The following is a 20,632-nucleotide window of genomic DNA, read 5'->3' on the forward strand; positions in this document are numbered from 1 at the left end:
CCATATGGTATCTTCCACGTGAGACAGAGTAAATACATAAAAACATATTCTCTGATACATTCATTTCTTTTAATACAAACCTATATCTTGTTTGACGTATAATGTCAGGTGACAAAGGAATTATTCAAAAGTTAACAGTCAATTATGGCTGCAACTTTCCTGTTCTAAATCATTTTGATAATATTTGGATGGAAGAATGAACCCGGCAAAGGGCACCTTTATTTATTCTGCAAAAGTGCTGATAGCACTGACATGTGAAATAATTATGCTGTTATTCCTCCCCCCAGTGGTTATTCTTGTAACAATTAAGCAGAATGGTGTGGGCTTAGTCCATCCATGGGTAGTCCGTTCCTGTGTTCTGTGGTGATATTGAATCACAATGCAGTCTTCTGTTAAAGTCAGCAATAGACCATTGCTGTTTGAGGTACAAGATGTAGCAAATAACACTACATCTCGTTGAAAATTAGGTTTTCTTTTTGAAAGCTGCTTCAAAAGGTCATTCTGTAACGAGAGGTCTTGCGTGCTTAATTGGAATTTGTCTAGTGAATACTTAAAGCTGTGAGTGGAAGTTTATCAAGCTCTTATGTATGCTGATGAAGAAGATGGGTTAGGAGACATACAGGTCTTCTATGTACACAGATACTTAATAGCTTTCGGTTTCAAGATGGGAACAGAATGAGCAAATTATAACAGAAAGGTAAACAGATCTTTCATTTTGGAATTTCCATTATCTTTCATGTCAACCTAATCATTAAATGGAATCTGGAATGAATGCAGAATATCATTAAAATGATAATTCCTGAGGCAAAGTGCTCTGTCAGCAAATGAAGGAGGGCAGCATTTGACATTAGGCAGAGAAATATCTAGTCCAGAACATAACTGTGGTGGGTATCTCATCATTCAGAGTGATATGGTCCTTTTTGTTCTGCCGGTACGCCTCCCTGACTGAAATAAGAGATTAATTGTCAGCAGTTGCATGAGTGAAAAGGTATTTCTGAACAAGTCTCCACAGAACATGTACGTCTCATGTAAGTTGCTGTGCACACTATCATCACCCACCCCAGTTCCTCCAGGCTGATATATTCTTATCTGATTCCAGTAGTCAAGATGGGCCCAATAATAAAAAGGCAAAAACTGAAGATGATGAAGGTGACTTCAACATTGGGCACCTTGCTGAAGGCCGTGTCACCACAGTAAGTAGCTTTGTGAGAGAGTGCATGTCAGCAGACTATATTAGATTGGCTACAGGTGGCTGGATGGAGTCACTGAAGCAGTCGGTGCAAACTTAAATGGCCTCCGGGGAATGGTAGAGGACAGGAAGGCCTGGAGGATCATTGTCCATGGGGTCGCGATGGGTCGGACACGACTTCACACCTAACAACAACAACACAACAGTGCTAAATATATCATTCCTTGATGGATTAAAATCTGCGAATGAAAGTAGGACCACTGCAGCCTCTAATCTATTATTGTGTATCTCTCTAGTAGCCTCATTGACTGCCTTTTCACTCTCATATAATCATCCAGCAGAAAGACTGGAAGGAAAGAGGCTGAGTTAGCTCCCAGTTGAACAAGAGAGTCATACAGAAGGCTGCATACTCCAAACTTGACCCATTGTTTTAGACCACAGTTCTAAGACATGGTCTCCGAATGATCCAGGGACAGTTCATATGTTACTTGCTGCTGGTATCTTCCTTCTTCATATGCCAGTGGTCCACATTTTCCTACAATGTCCCCGAGACCTGAGTACTTGCAGATTTCAGGAGCAGCAACTTTGGTAACCATTAGTGCTCTAAAAATTGAAACAGGGTTCAGTCAGTGAAAGCCAGGTGAATGAGCCTCACGTGCTTCATGATCATAGGAAACCCATGCTGCTATTATGAACAATTTACAGATTAGGTTTCAAAGTTTGCAGAGTGTTCTTCTCAGAGCCTTTTTCTTTTCTTTTTGAATGTTTTATTAATTGAACTAACAAATCTGCACCCCTCCATTGTGTATTATCTGCTCTTCAAGTCACCACGATGTAATGGTTACAGTCTCAGACTACAGTTTGAGAGACTCAAATTTGAATCCCTACTCTGCCATAGAAGCTTGCTGGCTACCAGTCAGTCTCTCTCAGCTTAACCTCTATCACAAAATGGCGGTTGTGAGGAGAAAATACAGGGGGGGGAGTGTTGTTATAAGCCTTTTTGTAGAAAAATCTGGGCTTAAGCCTGTAAATAAATAAATGTACTTACCTCATTCAGCTTCATGAGTACCACAAGACCTAATGGATTCTATTAAAAGAAAAAATCCGATGAAGTTACAACTTTGCTTTAAAATAGGAGCAACAAGTGGTGTAATACTGTCCGGGTTGTTTTGTAGGTTGGAAGTGTCAATCCAGCAGAAAACTTCAGAGTTCTGGTGAGGCAGAAAAATGTTGATTTCAAGGAAGGTAAGTAGTTCGATTTTTTAAAGTTACATTTGAAAGTTCCTGTGGGAAAAAATCACCAAGTAATAATTTGTAAATTAACCTTCTGTTTGCAATTATTATTCCTGCATGCTTTTAGAAAAGTAATATTTCTAGTTCCAGAATGAGGCATATTGCACATGTGGTCTGCTAGGAAAATGGGGCCCTGAAGCCTGAAGACATATTCTTGGGATCACTTGGTTTTTACAAATGACGTGTTTAGAAAAAAATGACTTAAAATTGGCAAAAGTATAGGAATTCTGAGTATAGTGAGACTTCAACTTAAATCATAAGCTGCTTTTAATGTTAGACATGTTTGATTTTCCATTTATTTATATGCTGCCTATCTAGAGCGGATATTGCAAAGTCAGGCACTTTGAGTACTATACCAAAAATAGCACTAGTAACATTGTGAAAAGAAGCCTCAAATTCATCTGAGCAAGTCCATGGATACTTGTATATATGCATGACCAGTTAAATATGTCACTAGGTGAGAAATAATTCCAGTTGAGGCAATATAGAAAGATTCCCATCTATAGAAAGATTCCCATCTAGAGCCAGTCACCACGTTTTTCCGAAGGTATCATAACAAAGGGAATGATATGGACACCTTGGCAGATTCTGCATTCACTTTGTTTATTCCGTTGTGGATCTTGCTGAATTCAGATTGATTTGAATTCAAGTCTTCCTCTATCTCTCCCATCCCCGTTAAAACAGAAAAGTGTTCTGCGTGTGATTAGGGTAGCTCAGAAGGGGGAGGGAGCCAACTGCAGCAGGAGCCTCTTTCTTTTTTTGAACTGGGCAGGGGAGAAGATTAGAGACAGCAGGGGAGGGGGAATAAATCCAAGAGGTAAATATCTGCTGAGAAAAGTTAGGGCTTCTGGAGCTCCTGCTGAGAGAAGTTAGGGCTTCCCCTTTAAGGGAAGCCTTGCAACCTGGGAATAAGGAGGCCTTTGAACTGATGTCCTGGCCAATCAGGGCTTTTCTACAGCGTTGGAGGCTCGGCAGCAAGTTATTTCAGGGAAAGCAGGCAGTTGCACACTTACTCATGCCGATTTTTCAAATATTGAGGGTTATATCCACTCCAGGATATCGTGGGGGGAAAGGTAGGGTCACTCCGGATCAATCATGTTTGTTTCAGGGGGAAATTTAAATTGCCCAAAATCAATTGACTCGACCTGGGATTGGAATAAAGGGTCACTGCAGATTCAGCCCTTGTTTCAATGGTATGTGGCTTGATTGTGCTCACTCCTGAAGAGAAAAATGGGGAATATGAATTTAAAGGCTGGTTGGCAGTTACACACACACACACACACATCATATATGATGATGATGACATTACAGGACGCTTAGATCTTAAGGGGAGCTTCACAGTATTGTAGTTTGATATAAAATCATTCCTAACAGTACATTTTCTAATTGGATTCGTTTAATGCCTAGGAGAATGGCCAATTGAAATTGAATTTCCATTTTTCTAAGTCATACACTTCCTAAGTAAGCATGTATATAAATTGGTATATCGATTAATTATATATTCTAATAGCACAGTCTGAATATCTTTGAATAGTTACATCTGGTGACTGGAGCTATGAACGGGCAAGACAAATCTTTCTACAAAACTGCAAAGGGCCGTTAGATTGCAAAAAAAATCTAAATGCAAACAAACAACAGGCAGCTTTAAAAAATCTTGCAATGATAAAAGAAGCACCTGTAGTGTTAAGCTACAGGATTTTCTTAGTGACTGTTCCTAGGCAACCACAGCATCCCAAGTTTTGCTTAGTCAGTAAAAAGCAAGGGAGGGGATAGGGTCATTTCCAGCTATATTTTGGACTTTGAAGGCAAGTCAGTGCTTTGAATTTTTATATAAAAAGGTGGGATATAAATGTGATGAATGCAGCTGCCAGGGTCCTCACTGCAACACCTTGGAGGTCCCACATTCAGCCCATCCTCCAGCAACTGTGCTGGCTTCCAGTAGAACATCATAGAGAAGTGTCTAGAGACCATCCTATAAGGGCAGGCTGAAGGATTTGAGTATTAATTGAAATTAAATTAAGAGTTTTTGGCTAAACATTAAGAAAAACTTCATGATAAAGTGGTTCCTCAGTGGATCGAGTTTCTTCAGGAGGTGGTGGGCCCAGATGGCCATTCATTCCATGAATTTAGGCACTGAGCTAGCATTTGGTTCCTGTGGCCCTTTCTTGCATGCCAATTGCCACTTTGGCAATTGCCACATTGGAGTCAGGAAGGAATTTTCCTACAGACCAAGTTGGCCAGCAGTCCTAGAGGTTTTTTGTTTTCTACTGGGCATAGGGTGTGAGATCATTGGGGAAATAGGGTGAGGGGCAGGTAGTTGTGAATTTCCTGCATTGTGCAGGTAGTTGGACTAGATGGCCCTTGACATTACTTCCAGCTCTGTGTTCCTTTGAGATGCAAAAGGTTTGGTTATGCTTTGGTCCTTTCAGTGTAATAGTATCCTGTTGAACAAGATGAGTACGGTTGAAAGCTCAGAGTTGAGTCAGCAAACTATTCAGTCATTTCTTCAGGGCATAAATCTTGTTTGCTAGAGATACAACTCAGGCTGGCACCCAGTAATGCTGGTAAAGGAGAAGCTGTTCTAGAGCTACAGATCACCCCACCACATGCCTAATGTAGGGGTGGGAGTGTTTGTTTTAAGCAGTGTTGTAATACATCATTCAGTTGCAGGGAATGGGCATACCTGCTGAATCATTCCTCTAATTTTTTGTGTTTCCCACCTGCCCTTTGTCTCCAGTCAGTCAGCAGCTGATAAACCACATTTACCAGTTTTTGGAAAACAGAGGGGTGCCATACTATATGAAGAGCATCAGTTGCATAAAGGTTTTCAGAGAGGAAGCTGTTAAGGTAACTCTTGATTATGAAAGCTAATCACTGCTGAACGTTGAGATTTTACATGCTCCCTCCCTAGAATTGAAAACGTGTGAGATTATAAATTGAGCTTGTATCAAAAGATGCATGGAAGGAAACTTAATGGTGTGCTGTATAGAGATTTAAAATGTGTCTGTGTGCTATATATTTTGGTCTTTTAGCCTGTTCACAGTACATAGACTAGGTTCTACTGGGGTTTCTTTCTGATGTGGAAAGACAGTATCTGTAGCCTGTTAGACAAAAAGGAGGCTGTGCCATCCCTAAATAACTTCTTAAAGCAAATCACAAAGGACCCAGCGCTGCTCTGTGAAATGTCATCTCTTGAGTGACTCACAGCATGTTAGAAGATTGATTCTATGAGAGACCAGATGAATGTGCAGCGGTTTGAAAAGGCTTCCATTTCCCCCCTCCTCCCCCATTCTCTTCAAGCAGACTGTTGTGAGGAATTAAGAATTCTGTGTCACTTTAGTGTCAAGCTAACTTATTTCTCTGTGTTGTTTCTTTGTTGTCGCTATTTGTTTGTTTCAGCTGTCACAAGTGCAGTGCTTTAATGATTTTCTGGAAGCCTTGAAAAAAAAGGTAGAAGATAAAAACTTGCCTGATTTCTGGGAAATTATAATACAAGGTATGTCAAACCTTGTTTGCAGTGCATGGTGTGAAGAAGATAAGAGGATTGAAGTTTGCAGGCAAACTGTACATTCTGTGAGGAATATCTCACTCATTTCCAGCAAAGTTCGTGCTGCATTGCTTGCCTATGATAATTTGGAGTGTCTTTTAAATAATCTTTTTAAAAAATATGGTTGTCTTTGGCTTCACATATTGCATGCAAACTCTGCTCCAAATCAGTACATTATATTAAATTGAGATCTCTGTGCATAGGGCATTAAACAAGATAGTGCCAATATGTCTGGGTTGCTGTTTTAGTCAGCTTCATGTAGCGGTTAGGAGTGCAGACTTCTAATCTGGCAAGCTGGGTTGATTCCCTGCTCCTTCTCCATATATAGCCGGTTGGGTGGCCTTGGACTCGCCACAGCACTGATAAAGCCATTTTGACCAAGCACTAATCTCAGCGCTCTCTTAGCCCCTGTAAGCCGCTTTGAGACTCCTGCTGGTAGAGAAAAGTGGCATGTAAGAACCACCTATTCATCTTCTTATACAGCCCTTCAGTTACTCACATTCAGTACCCTCCTCACAGATATTTGTTTGGCCATTTATTCCACAACCCTCCAAAAAATTACATAGATAGCAGCTTACTTTTAAATTTGACTATTATGCCATTTGTTAGCAAGGGCAGGCCATTTTCAACCATATTCAACAATTTTGTGTTACTACGTCCATCCAAATTTCTAACTGGGGAATGGGACCAATTTGTATAAGTCTATAAATACTGCTATTACTGAAGAGAAAAAAGACAAAAGATTCCCAAAGGTTCTGTGAAACCAGAATGATATTGTATGGAACTAGCTCACTGGAAATTACTTTTTCAATCCTCCAGTGAAATCCTGTGCAGTTACATTAGCAATGAAAGTGAAGCAAAACAAATTTTTAAAATATTATGCAGCTAGAATGATGCTGACCTAGCTAAATGCACAGAAAATAAGAAAAAGACTGGCGGTTAGCAGTTGCTATGTTAATTATTTTACAGATGGTGGTCTTGTTGAGAAAATTTAAATTATAGTGGGCTTCCTGAGGCAATGCATTTAGTGGGAAATGTGCTACCTCGGGAATACAGTCGTTCTCTGTAACACACAGCTTGGTTTAAGGATGCCATGTACAATTGTTTGGTTCAGAACATATTTCTTACTCTTTTTTAATTTAAAAAAATATGTGGGTTATGGAATGTCAGTTGCTTGTGTTTGTATATGGTAGTAGGGGTTTCCTTTAGCTGCCATCAGGTTCCAACTAGAGGTAGTTCAGTCTTCTGAACCAATCAGGCTGTTCAGAGTAACTGTTAGGCAAAGAAGGCTGTCTGCTAGATTTAGCAGTTTCCATTAAGGGGTGTGTTATGTATATTGTGGTACTATTTTAATGCCATAGAACTCTGGTCAGTTCCCTTCTACACTTAACAATGAAGAGAAATCTTATGAAATGGTGAGTCTGTGCAATCTGGCTATTTTTAGATGGCATCTCCTTGATTACCAAAGAAGAAACTGAAGGAAGTTCTGTGACAGTGGAAGATGCAAAAAAGGTACTGGCATTAGAGTACTTTTCTAGGATCAGGAACCCTCTGCTTGCGGGAGTAAGACTTTCAACAGATTCAGAGTTTCTGGCAACACTTAGAAGTCTGTTGACTTTTCTTATTTACTGAAAATATTTTCAGGCTTCCACTCAGCATACTGTTTCTGGTGTAGCTTGCAACCATAATACTGTTAAAATGTGTCCTTAAATCAAGCATGGAAATACACCAATTACACCAATATGATATAAAACCTCCATTAAAATTCAACATAGTCTGTGCGGACATGTATATTAACTGTACATGCAGCTTTACTTCTCCCACATCTGTCCTTTAAAAAAATAGGTGTCTCAAGTGGGAAAATAGGATGACAGGGTGTTGTATCTGTCACCATCCTGTTCCACTACGTATTTGCTACTCAGATGCTCTGTTCACCATGGGAAAGTAGTAACTTGTAACTCTGTTGTTTCTGGGAATTGATAGAGAGACAAAAAAGTAAAGAGTCTTGTTCAATATGGGGCCAGCACTTTATTGTTTTGGAAGAAATCCCTGCCTCTTTTTGTGCCTTCCATCTAATGCGATGGCAGGAGGATATGTTAACATTTTGGTCTAAATCACAACCAACCACAATTGGGAGAGATAATTTTTTGAATAGCTCATGATATTTAGAAAAAAACAACTCTTGAGAGCAAAAGAATATAGCAAAAGAATATATTAGTAAGATAGACTCCCTTTGTCAGTTTATTATATGCTTTGTATATAGAGAAGCATTAAAAAATTAGATTCCAAGCTTGCACTCTGAAGTGGTACTTTCCATTCTGCCACATCATTCCCACTTCATTTTGCTTAAAGTTCTAGACTAGACCTTAATCTCCTTCATTCAGTAAATCATTCACACAAAGGCAGTGTAGATGGGGAAAGCACACAGAGAGATAATGTTAAAAGAGCAGACCTGCCAGGTGCATTCTGTCATTGTTTTGAGGATGGTAATAGAGTTCAGCGCAACAGTTATGTGTAATTTTGCTTCTGCATAAATGCAGAACAGACCTCAAGAAAGGAGGGGAAAAATCAACTGCTGATGCGCAGCAGTTTCTTAATAGGAAATAAAGTTTAATTCTGCTGCCAGGCAATCCTTCATCTCCAGTGTGTTCAAGACACTGATGTGTTTACATCTAATTTAGCACTGGATGCCACTTTGGGGACCTCTCAGGAAATATGTAACTTTCAGAAAGAGCATTTTACCTCAATTAACTATGTAAAATGGGATTTGTTCCAATGGAAAAAGCCTCTTAAATTTGACAACTTGCTTTTAGTTCAACATTGCCTGTATTATAATAGTATTACATCCATAATGACAGGGACGGCAGATATAGGCATGATGTGCTGAGACTGTGTAATCTTCTCTGCTGAATAACCTTTGCAAAACCTATGCTGTCTTCTGCTGCAAAGTCCACATATCCAAGTGGCCTTAAGTTAACCATTACTCATGAGTTGTATTACAGTGTTGCAGCCTGGGGTAAGCATGTCCATTGGATGGCAAAAATGATAACCACAGTACAATGCGACTTTTCGTATTTTGTAAGTTAGGAAGAATGTAAGACTAAATTAATTCCATATTGAGCTGAAAGTTTGAGTGAGCTTGGTGGCCTTTTGGAGGGAGTTAAAAAATAACAGATGTTCTTCTGTTCTGTGCATTTTGCATGATACATTAATGGTTTAGGATTAGATGGGTGAAAGACCACTCCCAGGTTGCGATGGGCACCAAAGGTCATAATAAAAGTGTATGAGGAATCAAGAGATTTGTATATTGTCAAATGCAGCCATTGTATTTAATAATACTTGTATAGCCCATGTAGTATAGTTATTAGAATACCAGACAGACTTTGGGAGAGCCAAGTTCAGATGTCCATTCTGCCATAGAAACTCACTGAGTGTCACTTTCCTCCTCTGGCATTCTTTAACAGGCAAGTCCTCTCCACATATAGCACTACTCCACCTGCTCCTTGACCTTTTCTTGTGTTTTTGAACAGCTTATATCTATTCACTACTGTAGTGGTCCCCAACCTTTTTACTATTGAGGACAGCCTCCGGGGGTGGTGAAGAGCCGGCGGCCCGGGCACCGCGCATGCGGGTTAGCGCCCCTGGTGGGGAAAATGTGCATGCGTGGGAGCTCCGCGCATGCGCGTTTGTGCCTGCCGGCATGCTGGCAGCCGCGCCTGCATCTCCTGTTGGCAGGGGATATTTCCAGGGGGCCAGTCAGGAAGGGATTGAGTTGTCTGCATTCAGTTTGAGCTGATTGGCCCTCATTGACTAAGTGCTCTCTATTGGCAGCAAACCTTTAGGGAGGGCCAATCAGGTAGGAATTGATTGCAAAACTCACATGACATACTCATGAGTTAACATTTCTATGTCAGAGGCTTTTCCTGCTTGCCCTGATTCCCAGGGTGCATATTTCTTGGCCTCCGTCAGCCCCCCACTCCAGAAGGTATGCAGAAGCTGTGCCAGGAGGCAGCTTGCTGCCCCCCATGTCCTCTGAGCTGAAAGAGGCTAGGAGTCCAGGGCAACTTACTGGCAGCATGGCATGCAATGTGGGTAGCTCCTCTTTCCCCCAGCAAACTTCTGAAACTGGCAGAGGAGGAGAGCTGATCTCTTTATTAGCCCTTCCTGGGCAAGGGCTCCCTGCTGATTGGGTGTAAACTACCAGGGCAGGCCATTCCTGGATGAGGGCCATCTCCTTCTGGGATGTTTCCAGGGTGTGTGTGAGTTGTTTGCATGCAATTTGGACTGGTTGACCCTCATTGGCAAAGTGCATTCTGAACTGATTTGTCCTTATGGGCAGAGTGCAATTTGAACTGATTTCCCCTCATTGGCAGAGTGCTCTTTCTTGGCACCACAACCCCAGAGACGGCCAGTCATAAAGGGAGTGAGTTGTCAACTTGAGATTTATTATGTTTAGTGATTATTTATACCTTGAAGGCTAGAGGAAGGGCAAGGAAGCCCTAAAACAAAGCCTTGCTTTGATCAGGAAAGCAGTGTCAAAGAAATGGAGGTTTGCTAATGGGTGAACCAGATTTTTATAAAGGAACTCTAATTGGCCATTAGGGGTACATCTGGAATGGGTGAAGGACTTTGGACAAGTCCTTGGGAGTGATATCATTTGCATTCTTGTTGGAAGGAGGAGTCCAGGTGTGGAAGATCCTCTATAAATGGGATTTTGATGTGCCAGTTATTAAAGACAAAAGGAAGCTTATAGAAGATTGATTTTACCATGAAGGGACATTATGAAGTAACTATAAAAGGTAAAGGTATCCCCTGTGCAAGCACCGAGTCATGTCTGACCCTTGGGGTGACGCCCTCTAGCGTTTTCATGGCAGACTCAATACGGGATGGTTTGCCAGTGCCTTCCTCCAGTCGTTACCGTTTACCCCCCCAGCAAGCCGGGTACTCATTTTACCAACCTTGGAAGGATGGAAGGCTGAGTCAACCTTGAGCCAGCTGCTGGGATTGAACTCCCAGCCTCATGGGCAGAGCTTTCAGACTGCATGTCTGCTGCCTTACCACTCTGCGCCACAAGAGGCTCTGGTGAAACTATAAAAGATAGTTAATTAGATCTGCCACCAGTCCAGGTGCAGTCCCAGCCTTTGTTCCAGTTGTGTTGGGTGGGGATGCAAAGGATTGTATTACCCCTGTGACAGCGAGATCTCTTACTGAGGAATTCAACTTCACATAGAGTCTGTCAATTGATCTATTTCTGTCATGCAAAGCATTCTGGGTACCCATATGCTTGTCTTGACTTGTATTGCTTATAGTGAACTAGAAATAAAAATGGAAGATTGCAACTGCTTTTCTTCCTTGCACAGCAAAGGGCCTATCTGGGACATATCACATTGGGGACACCTGCTTTAAATGTTGAGATAAAGCCTAAGTGATCTGATTCTTACTCCCAAGCGCTGGGCAAATGCAAGACCCTCCCCTCACAACAGATGCATCCACATCATGTATGGTGCAAAAATAAATCACATGGAATCTCATACATTGCAGTAAATTATTGAATCAGGACAGATAGCTGCAATCCACTCGTGAAGCTCTCCTGACACATTTGATCTACATTTTCCAGCACTGGTAGGATAAAGTGCCTGATGTATCCCACTTACACCAAGTGATGAAGGGAAAGGGTAGGCGAGTTCTCTCTTAGAATAGATTTCATTACTTTATCAATGTAGGCAACAGAGGGTTGTGGGGGAAGAGAAATCCCACCCCTTTTGTCTCCCGTGTTTGGTCCCACAGGGGGCAGTGCTGTCCCTCATACTCTTTTAACATCTGTGTGCACCCCCAGCTGGCTCAGAGCTTTGGTCTGGGATATCACCAATATGCGGATGATTCCCAGCTCTATCTCCTCATGAATAGCCTCCTGGACTCTCCTGGACTTTTGCCAGATGTTTGGAAGCCATAGCTGGGTGGTTGGAGCAGAGTCACCTGAACCTCAACCTCTCCAAGACAGAGGTCCTGTGGTTGGGGGGAAAGGGCTAGATCAGGAAGTGAGCCTTCCCAGCCTGGCCAGGAATTTATTTTGATGCCTCCCTGTCGATGGAGGCATAGGTCACTAGAGTAGCCCACACAGCATTTTTTCATCTGCGCCAGGCATGGCTACTAGCACACTTTCTGTCTTCCGAACACCTGACCACTGTGATCCATGCAATGGTCATTTCCAGGCTTGTTTTCTGTCATTCGCTCTACACAGGCCTTCCCTTATCCTTGACCCAGAAATTGCAGCTGGTCCAGAGTGCAGCTGCTAGTGTCCTCACAGGGACATCTTGGAGGGCCCATATCCAGCCTGTGCTGAGTCAGTTGCATTGGCTGCCAGTGGTGTTCCGGATCAAGGCCATCCATGTTCTGGGTCCCACATATCTGAGGGACTGCCTCAGGGCCTCAACCAACGCTAGAGCTTTCTCAGGCCCCAACCTGGTGGAATGAGGTCTCGGAAGAGCTGAGGCCAGAGCAATTAAGAGCTGGGCCCTCAGCATAACTACAACACCATACGAATATATGATCTCCCTACTTATTTCCCCTGCGGCACAGGTTTTAAAAGGAGGGCCAGGAATCTGGGACTAAGGAGGGGTTGGGGGATGGGATTGCTGCCATCTGTTTGTATGCTCAGTATTTTAAGGGTTGGGGTTTTAATGTTTTTATTGTGGGGATATCTTATTGTAACCTGCCAGGGGTGTCCAGAGTGGCGGATAAGTTTCATCATCATCATCATGTCATCCTTACAATTAGACTGAACTTGATGCTATTGAATGTTAGAGTTTGTTTAATATAGTTTTTTGGGATAGGCTAAATTATCCTCCATTGATTGTCTTAAGGCATGCATACCAGCCAATGCAATGGTCTGTTCCCTTCCCATTAAAAACACATTTTATAACATTGCTGAACACACTGAATACAGCAAGTTAATGATGATGATGCTTGACATAATTCTAGCATTACACTTTTTAATGCTATCTTCTAAGAGTTCCTGCTAGAGGTTGAATTTGATGTGAATCATTGTGAATTTTATTTGCAGTTCCTTGCTCCCAAAGAAAAGTCCATGGATATTGAACCAATGGTGGATGAAGGTGGAGATGTTGATGATCTTGTAAGTACATTAGACATTTTTCATGACTGGAAGTGACTAGATTTCATAGGGGGTCCAATAAGGGCCATCTGTGGAAGGTTTTTCATGCTCTAGCATTCTAGGGCAGGACAGTCCATGGATCAGTTTCAGCTCTTAAGGCACTCCTCTGATGTGTAAAAACCTTGTTTTCATAGTTTAAACTTGGAAATCAGTAATGGGACAGGTCCCTAGGATGTGGGAGAATAGAACTTGGCAGAGAAAGATGCATGTGAAGTTCTGTGGAGGAAGAGAATCCAATAAGCACAGTAACCTTCACATCGGCAACAAGGTTATTATACTCCTTCCTGCAAGAGTTTCACATTAAGGCGGCGCTGGCTGCTTCGGGCTGGAATGGCCGCTTCAGTGGCCAAAGCACACAACCCTATTTCACATGGAGAGTTCAACATGAAAGTATTGAAGTAGGATTCATCAAGAAATCAACCAGGCTTGAAACAAAGGTTTCCTGACTCACTAGGACCGTTTATGCACTGGGAACTTCACTGCCCCAGCTCCCATGCAGGAGCACAAATCGGGGGTGGATGAGGTGCACCAGGCCAAATGCTACTCCATGTGGGTGCAGGAAGAGGTGGGACAACCTGCCATGACTACAGCCTGCAGCCCGGCATGAAACCTCCAGTGCATAAACGGTCTAGGTGGCTCACTCTTCAAATATATAGATTATTAATTTGGCTTATTATGTTTTACACTACATTTTATGTTAATCCTTCTGTGCTATTTTCAGTGGCTATGAGTGGTCCTCAGCCACTCTTAATGGCCTGTGCTGTTTGATTGGTTATTGTTTCAAATTGGACTCTAATTTCTGAATTCCCAAATCCCAGTGGAGCGGGCCAAATTGTACTGTTTAATTTTGCTTCAGCAGTTTGCTCGCTCCTCTGGGATTAGGGAATTTCTAAATTCTGTAATCTCATAATAACAGCCAAATTGTTTCAGCAAAATTAAAGTCTAATGGTAACATGAACTAACAAAATTTATTCTAACATAATCTTGTGCGAATCAGAGCTCACTTTACATCAATAGCAGTTACTCATAACCCCTTTACATTGGCTCCCAGTTTGTTACTGGATATAATTCAAGGTGCTGATTCTTATTTTTATTTCATAATCATCTTTAATTTACTAACAGAAATAATAAACAAAACATGCATTGTTATTCAAATCATGTAAGGGATTATGAGATAAGTGTGTTACTGTGAGAACTGCATTTGTAGGAAATGCCTGTAAACTGTAAACTAGCTATAGTTCCTTTCTCCAATCATTGCATTGGTGCAACCACCCTTTAGTCATGTATGCTTACCCAGCAAAGGAAGGCTGCTGGGTAAGAAAGTGTGGTTGAGCTCTGTTAAATATACAAATCTGTTGTCTCAAGCTTTAAGAAGCTGTCCCTTTTTTGTTAATAAACATCACTTCTAGCTGTCCTGTATACACCTTAGCTTGAAGTTGGTCATCATGCCAAAAATGTTGTTTTCTTTTTACAGCTGGACATGATTTAAATGGATTAGCAGTATCAAGCCATCTGTGACCAGGTGATGCCTCTTGGATTCAGGAAGAACATCATCATGATTTCACTAGTGTGAGAATAGGAGAGAGGACTGTTCTAAGTCTGGATTGACTACCTTTGTGGGAGTGTGTTTTTTGGCTTGCTTGAAGCAATTCTGTTATGTCTATTACTACCATAAGCAGTGATAAATAATTTCGAAATCTGTTCCAAAGACCGATAAACTAGCAGTGCAGCAGTCATGACAAATGTTGACCTGTACCCATGCATTAGTGTCCTTCCATTTTCAGTTTAGCACACTCTAAACACATCACAAATCAATCATTATGCTCAGGGTTTTGTTGCTATAATGTAGAGTTGACAGCTACAGAAATAGGCTAGCTAGGCCTTCGTTCCAAAAATGAGCTTATACTTCTAAAAATTCAGGAGCCACTACTATAACTGCAGGGTAGGTCTCATCACTGAGCCTCTTCTATTGGCCTGCTGTAGTAGGAGGACTGTCTTATTGTGCCATGTAGAAGAAGAGTGCATGAAAGCACACTAGAGGAGAAGAGTAGACCCTGCAATAACTGCGCTCTATTCCATTGACCTGGAGCATTTACAACATAGCCTTTGGTATGGATCTGGTGGTCCTACTCTGGAGTAGCCCGAAGCAGTTGGCTCTAAATTCCAGTCGTTTCCTCCCTCTCCAAGTTCAAGGTTAGTTTTGGAAAGCTTCCTTTGATACTTTTCTATGAGGTCACGATCTTCAGCTCCTTTCCTAGTCTTTCTTTTCTTAATGTAACTTTAAAGTCTCATGCTCCGCCCAAATGTCAGCATCATTAAAACAACGTTTGTATAACACTGACTCAGAGAGTAATTTGTTAATAGTTCGTAATGTTATCATAGGAAAAACAAAAGCATTGAAAACTAACAAACACTGAAATATATGTAGCAGGAATTTTGGCTTTTATAGTTCTACATTACATAAATGGATGCCTGTTAGTAAACACCTCCTGAGCCGTAAGGGAGACCAACTTTTGGACACAGCTAAGGACACAACACAAAACTGCAGGCCTCCTTAGGCTTGTTAGGCAATGACATGAGGCCTTTGATTCAGGCTTTTAGTGGAGTTTTGGGTCTCCAAGAGTCATGCAACTCTATTTGTCACAGGCAGAGGAGGCAGCTGTCTCATTTTCTCCTTAAAGCATCCTGTGGCTACACAGAGGTTTTGCTGTGGACAAAGTAGTAGCTTTATGGGACACTTTGAAAGGAGCTTCTGCCTGTGGGCCTTAATCACACTAAGGAAAGGCTCATATGAATCAGGGTGGCCCAGAGCTCCCATTGTCTGTCTGTTTCAAAGTCTTTGTGTCAGCACCCAGTGTGCACAAACATTTTGTAAAGTGTACAGTCTTTTTAAAAAGCAAAGTGGTATCCTTTATTCTGAAGATATGCCAGTTATTTACCTCTGCCTCTGCAATTAAATTGCTTTCTAAAACAGATTATTCTTGTCATCTGCCTGAAATTTGCTAGGGTAGACTGTTGCAGGAAGGCGTACAATCCTTGAGAATGTCACCTAATTTAAGGTTGGTAAACCATAATGCTACAGCTAAAAATACGCTGTGTGTTCAGTTACCCAGATACTTGATAGGGAGTGTATGTTGGATGAGAGATAGAATCCCTGAAAATGTCATCCAAATGCTGGATGAGCAGCCAAAAATGTGAAAAGAAAATAAATTTAATTTTAAAATATTGCACTAAAAAAGTAAGCAACTGAAACATTACAAACACAAGGAGAAAGCTCAGAGTGGACTTCATAAACAGAAGTGGGAGAGGAGGTGTATGTTGCCTTCTCTCTGTTCCTTCCCTTTCTTGGCTCTTTCAGGAAAACAAGTTTCAGAGGATAGCTGTGTTGGTCTACAGTACTACTGCTAGATCTGAGTGCCGCAGCACCAACAAGATATTTGGGATATAAGCTTTTGAGAGTCAAAGCTTCCTCTAAGTTAGTACAGGAATCAAATCTAACTCTTCTGCCTTTGCTTATTTGTTGGTCTCTAAGGTGATACTAGACTGGAATTGAGGAACCAAAAGTCTTTCATGGCTGCTGTGGTGGAACTGGGAGCAGGGAAGTGATGGTATCTCTTGGCTCAGATACAGCTCATATACTGTGGATACCGTGGGATTCTGTATTAAGGCAGCTATTGCTTTACCACAATACTTTTATCCTTTTATCCTTTAGGCCTAGGCTGCATATTGGTCCCTGTGGTAATTCACATAGTGGAGGTTGAGCTTCAGGAATATGTAACCAGATTCACACTAATAGCATCCATCTACGTATTTGCATACATGTGATTTGCCCAGTATGCATTCACTCAATTTGGGAAGGATTGCATTTACTGGGCAAATAATGCTTACACTTTAATGTGGTCCCCTAATTTATACAAGTTGCTGTATAGAAGCTGCGGGACAAATGAACCCTAAAGGATAGTTCTCTTTTGCTGGTCAGTGGACTGTAAATTCACTAAACTAAGGATGGCTCTCCATCCCAAAGACTGTTAATGTAGAGCCAGCTTTTTCAACCAGGATTTCATGAAACCCTGGGGTTTCTTGTTTGCTCTGGAGGAGATTTCCGAATGGGTGGGAGTTGGTTAATTTTTATACGTTTTTAAAATGTGATAAATATTTATCAGGTGATGTGGCTATATATGGTCATGCCAACCCACCTACCACTCCGAAATGATGGGCCTGGAGGGGGTGGGAAAGGCATGTACACAGCTATTCTTCCCAACCACATTCTGCACAATTGCACCACTTCCAGGGTTTCTCGAAGCCTGAAGATTGTTTCAGGGGTTTCTTCTAAAAAAGTTGAAATGGGCTGATGTAGAGCATGGAGTCTGAATTGGGCCTCACTCACAGGATTGTATTCACAGGTAATGTGTTGTATATTTAATAACTACTTTTTGCAAGGAAAGCATTTCAAAATCAGTGTTACTGCTCCTGCCTCCCCCCTTATGCTAGAATTTTGCACTGTGAATTTATCATGTAGCCAGCATTTTTAGAACATTTTCCAGAAACGATTCTGCCTTTGTGTATTGTTTGGCCCTACAGACATAACAGCTGTTTAGGTGATGACTACTTAATATCCTACCTCTACAGAAAACAAGTGTCATGGTTAGGTCAGGGTAGATTTAAAGCTCTTCACTGTCTGTTTGCTCAGTTCTTTCTCTCTGTGTTAGGGTTTCCCCATTGTACTATATTTTCCATAGTAAACACCATCTTAAAGTTCAGCACTGAACACAGTAAGATCCAGATTTGTACAGCATTTTTAGAAGTATACTGGTCAAGATGGATTTTATTTTCGCTCAACTTCCCGTCTCCAGAGGACTTTTTTATTGTGTACAACTCCTACATTTATTTGAATTATTTTAAACCTCAAGGCCTAAGTAAATACATTTTTATTAAAAACTGGTAAGTGCTGCACATTCAAATACCCACTGAAGTGTCAACAGCTAAGAATTAACACTACCCTGAATGGAGTTTATAAAACCATAGAAGAATCATACAGTATTTCAAAGAGATAGCTAGGATTGGGCTTTGGCAAACTTCCAGCCAAGGGAAATCTAAAGTTGTGTCCAAAGTCACATTGAATTGACTGCCCACACTGATAGACATGATAACCTTAAGATCCACTAATTTGACACTCGAACTCTAGAAGCTAAGTTTGCTCATTCATTTGTTTTTCTTTCTTGAACTGGTGCATCACAGTGATTCTTCCTCATTAGGTAGAAGATGCATTTTTAAATATTAAAAACAACCAAGCAGAGAAACCCTCCCAGCTAGTCTCAAAAAATAAAATGGAAGGAAAGGAGTCTAGATGGAGGAGAATACATTCGATGACTCTTGCATGCAAATAATCTTGTTTCATGTGTTACACTGTGAATGACAATATGAGAAACAGTGCTGTTTATAGACATATTGTGAATTTCTAATTTTAATGGAAGGACATGTAGGATAGCCTGCACATTTCTTCACAGCTTGGGGACAGATAAAGAAACATCAGTAATTTTATTTATTGGGAGGATTGGCAAACACTCTGGAAAATAGAGACAGAGTTCAACGGGATCTGAACACAATGGAAAAATGGGCAAATGAGAACAAGATGCAATTTAATAAAGATAAGTGTAAAGTTCTGCATCAGGGTCAGAAAAATGAAAAGCATGCCTACTGGATGGGGGATACGCTTCTAGGTAACTGTGTGTGAACGAGACCTTGGGGTACTTGTGGATTGTAAACTAAACATGAGCAGGCAGTGTGATGCAGCAGTAAAAAAGGCGAATGCCATTTTGGGCTGTATCAAAAGCGGGATCACATCAAAATCACAAGATGTCATAGTCCCGTTGAATATGGCACTGGTCAGACCACACCTGGAGTACTTTGTGCAGTTCTGGAGGCCTCACTTCAAGAAGGACGTAGATAAAATTGAAAGGGTACAAAGGAGAGCGACGAAGATGATCTGGGGCCAAGGGACCAAGCCCTATGAAGATAGGTTGAGGGACTTTGGAATGTTCAGCCTGGAGAAAAGGAGGTTGAGAGGGGACATGATAGTATTTGAAAGGTTGTCATTTGGGGGAGGGCAGGATGCTGTTCCCATTGGCTGCAGAGGAAAGGACACGCAGTAATGGGTTTAAACTACAAGTATAACGATATAGGCTAGATATCAGGGGGGGGGGAAATTCACAGTCAGAGTAGTTCAGCAGTGGAATAGGCTGCCTAAGGAGGTGGTGAGCTCCCCCTCACTGGCAGTATTCAAGCAAAGGTTGGATACACACTTTTCTTGGATGCCTTAGGATGCTTTGGGCTGATCCTGCATTGAGCAGGGGGTTGGACTAGATGGCCTGTATGGCCCCTTCCAACTCTATGATTCTATGATTTCCTCTTAGTTAGCTGTCTGGATAGTAGAGAACTGAAATACTTTAGACACTGAGCTGAATTTGGAGTAAACTCCTGCTGATTGAAAAGGTAATATGGCAATGGAAGAAAGGAGCCTTACTCAGTAGTGGTCACACATGCTTCTACATGCAGAAGGACCCAGGCTCAGTCACTGGCATCTCCTGTCAAAAACATCTTCAGTAGAAGGCATTAGAAAAGGCTCCATTTTCCTTCTGAGGCAGAGGGCATCTCTTTGGGTGATTCTCACCGATTGTTAGGGAGGCAAGAGTCAATCTTTTAATTCCATTTCCTGTTTCCTTGGTGGGAATTGCCCCTTCTCCAGTCCTTTCTCCTGCCTTAGAAAGAAAACAGTTGGCTATTTTATAGTTCTTGCCTCTTTTCTCTACCGTTCTACTACTAATTTCAGCCTGTCTAACCCCTCTTGGTTTTTCTTTCCCCACTTTAGAATTGATAGCTAACTAGGCTTTTTCCAAGAGAGATTTTCGTACCAGCTACATTGCTGTCTTCTGGCCACTATTCTGTAGAAGCACTGATTGGGCCACTACAATTTCTTGTGTACTGGCAAGTGATTCACTGGATGAGGAGATCCGGTGGTCCCCATCAAGGCCCTAGCAGGAGAGGCATTGGGTCTGGTGGACACTACCTCTCCAGAGGCTGTACTTGCCACAATGAAAGCCAAACAACAGAGCCAGCCCAAGCAGTGCAGCAAAAAAACATGTGATGAGAATAGCACCATTGAGGCCAAACCCTTCTGGAGGCCTGGCTAAAGGCTCCATACAAATGGAGGATAGGGAATCCGAGGCCTGTACCAGCCACCTAGGATCCCAGATGGTGGCACAAACTGACCATCTTTACCTCAGAATATGGCATGTGAGCGGAATTGGGCCCATAGGGGTAGCAGTTGCATTTCTGAAAATTTGCCAAACTATGAGAGAGGAACTATCTAGCAGGGGGCATAAGTTTAATGAAGCCTCTCATTCTGAAACCCGAAGCATGGAGACTAGGC

The 20,632-nt window shown here is 41.7% G+C and overlaps 1 protein-coding gene across 1 annotated transcript in view; it reads left to right on the forward strand.

The window, feature by feature from the left end:
- XRCC5 (X-ray repair cross complementing 5) overlaps positions 1-15,538 on the forward strand; it is a 44,142-nt gene extending 28,604 nt beyond the window's left edge. The window contains exons 15-21 of the mRNA XM_077320598.1: positions 1,100-1,193; positions 2,365-2,434; positions 5,220-5,329; positions 5,882-5,978; positions 7,474-7,541; positions 13,093-13,164; positions 14,678-15,538. Of these exons, the coding sequence (XP_077176713.1) occupies positions 1,100-1,193; positions 2,365-2,434; positions 5,220-5,329; positions 5,882-5,978; positions 7,474-7,541; positions 13,093-13,164; positions 14,678-14,692 (526 nt within the window). The 3' untranslated portion in view covers positions 14,693-15,538. The remainder of the gene's footprint in view (positions 1-1,099; positions 1,194-2,364; positions 2,435-5,219; positions 5,330-5,881; positions 5,979-7,473; positions 7,542-13,092; positions 13,165-14,677) is intronic.
- The last annotated feature ends 5,094 nt before the right edge of the window (positions 15,539-20,632 follow it).

This window comes from Paroedura picta, chromosome 2 (assembly GCF_049243985.1).
Source record: "Paroedura picta isolate Pp20150507F chromosome 2, Ppicta_v3.0, whole genome shotgun sequence".
NCBI lineage: Eukaryota > Metazoa > Chordata > Lepidosauria > Squamata > Gekkonidae > Paroedura > Paroedura picta.